Raw genomic sequence first — 1185 nt, 5'->3', positions numbered from 1 at the left:
GTTCACTTTGTAAACTGTTGTTCCTTTTTAGCAGGCTTGTTCACAAAGGACATAGTGAAGCTAGTCCAGGCTTTTAGACATTGCAACTGACAAGAAAAGAACACTGAAATAGCACTAAATAATGAAATGATTATGCTTTCTAGTGTTGCTGTGGTGGCCCACTGTGATTGGCACCAAAGTCTTACCACCTCGAGCTCCTCCTTTATTTAGTCTCTCTTCATCACCTTGTTATCAGCCTGCCATTTATGCATTCATAATTATAAGATTTTCATAAAAAATTGAAATTATAATTGCAATAACTGTTATTAACTATTAATTAACCATAGAATAACTATTAATTATGGTGATGTCACACTTCCGGTCAGAATTTTTGGTCGGGCATTGCCCCTAAATGCCCGACCCTGCAGCCGCCTATGGTCATCTTGTATGGTATTTGTTTTTAGTTACGATCACTGGATCCTTTTCTTTTATTGGATGAATTCAAAGTATGCAAACCAGCTGGTTTTCCCGATCACCCTCACCGTGGCTTTGAAACGGTAACTGTAATGAGAGACAAGAGTGAGGAAGGAAAAGAGAAGAGATGAAAAAATTGAGGAAAAGAGGGTTAAGAATATTAAAGACTTTTCTTAGGTCACATACATGCTGCAAGGATCATTCATGCATGAAGACTTTTGTGGACACAAAGGAACCATAAATCCAGGAGATCTACAGGTTTGTGAGTATTAATTTTATCATCCTATAAATGTCTTCCATTGTTTAGTGGATGACTGCTGGTCGGGGTATAGTGCATTCTGAAATGCCAGCTGGTGATGGAGATAATGTGGGACTACAACTGTGGATAAATTTAAAGAAGAAAGATAAAGTAAAGTCATCCAGTGTGTGTGTGTGTATGCATTGTTTATCCTTTCTGTCTCTCTAGATGGTTGAGCCACGCTATCAAGAATTATTAAATAAAGACATACCATCTGTCAGTAAAGATGGAGTTCATGTAACAGTAATTGCTGGAGATTCACTTGGAGCTAGTGTAAGATTTCAATATCAGTGTCAGTATCAATATCTATAGCATTGTGAATTTTTTTGTTCTTTTTTTTTAGTCTCCTGTGCGTACATTAACTCCAACTGTTTATCTTGATTTTAAGATGGACAAAGGAAGTCATCTTTCCCAGCCTGTTACTGAAGGTATAG

At 37.1% G+C, this 1185-nt stretch overlaps 1 protein-coding gene across 1 annotated transcript in view; it reads left to right on the top strand.

The window, feature by feature from the left end:
- The first annotated feature begins 429 nt into the window (after positions 1-429).
- The window catches only part of LOC100640471 (pirin-like protein), a 6304-nt gene continuing 5548 nt past the window's right edge, over positions 430-1185 (top strand). Inside the window, exons 1-5 of the mRNA XM_020005890.1 lie at positions 430-536; positions 631-711; positions 761-862; positions 920-1024; positions 1095-1179. Of these exons, the coding sequence (XP_019861449.1) occupies positions 640-711; positions 761-862; positions 920-1024; positions 1095-1179 (364 nt within the window). The 5' untranslated portion in view covers positions 430-536; positions 631-639. The remainder of the gene's footprint in view (positions 537-630; positions 712-760; positions 863-919; positions 1025-1094; positions 1180-1185) is intronic.

The sequence above is a fragment of the Amphimedon queenslandica genome, unplaced genomic scaffold (assembly GCF_000090795.2).
Source record: "Amphimedon queenslandica unplaced genomic scaffold, v1.1 AMPQUscaffold_10734, whole genome shotgun sequence".
Lineage (NCBI taxonomy): Eukaryota > Metazoa > Porifera > Demospongiae > Haplosclerida > Niphatidae > Amphimedon > Amphimedon queenslandica.
The sequence above is the reverse complement of the archived record's forward strand: the minus strand, read 5'-3'. Positions and strand labels throughout refer to the sequence as shown.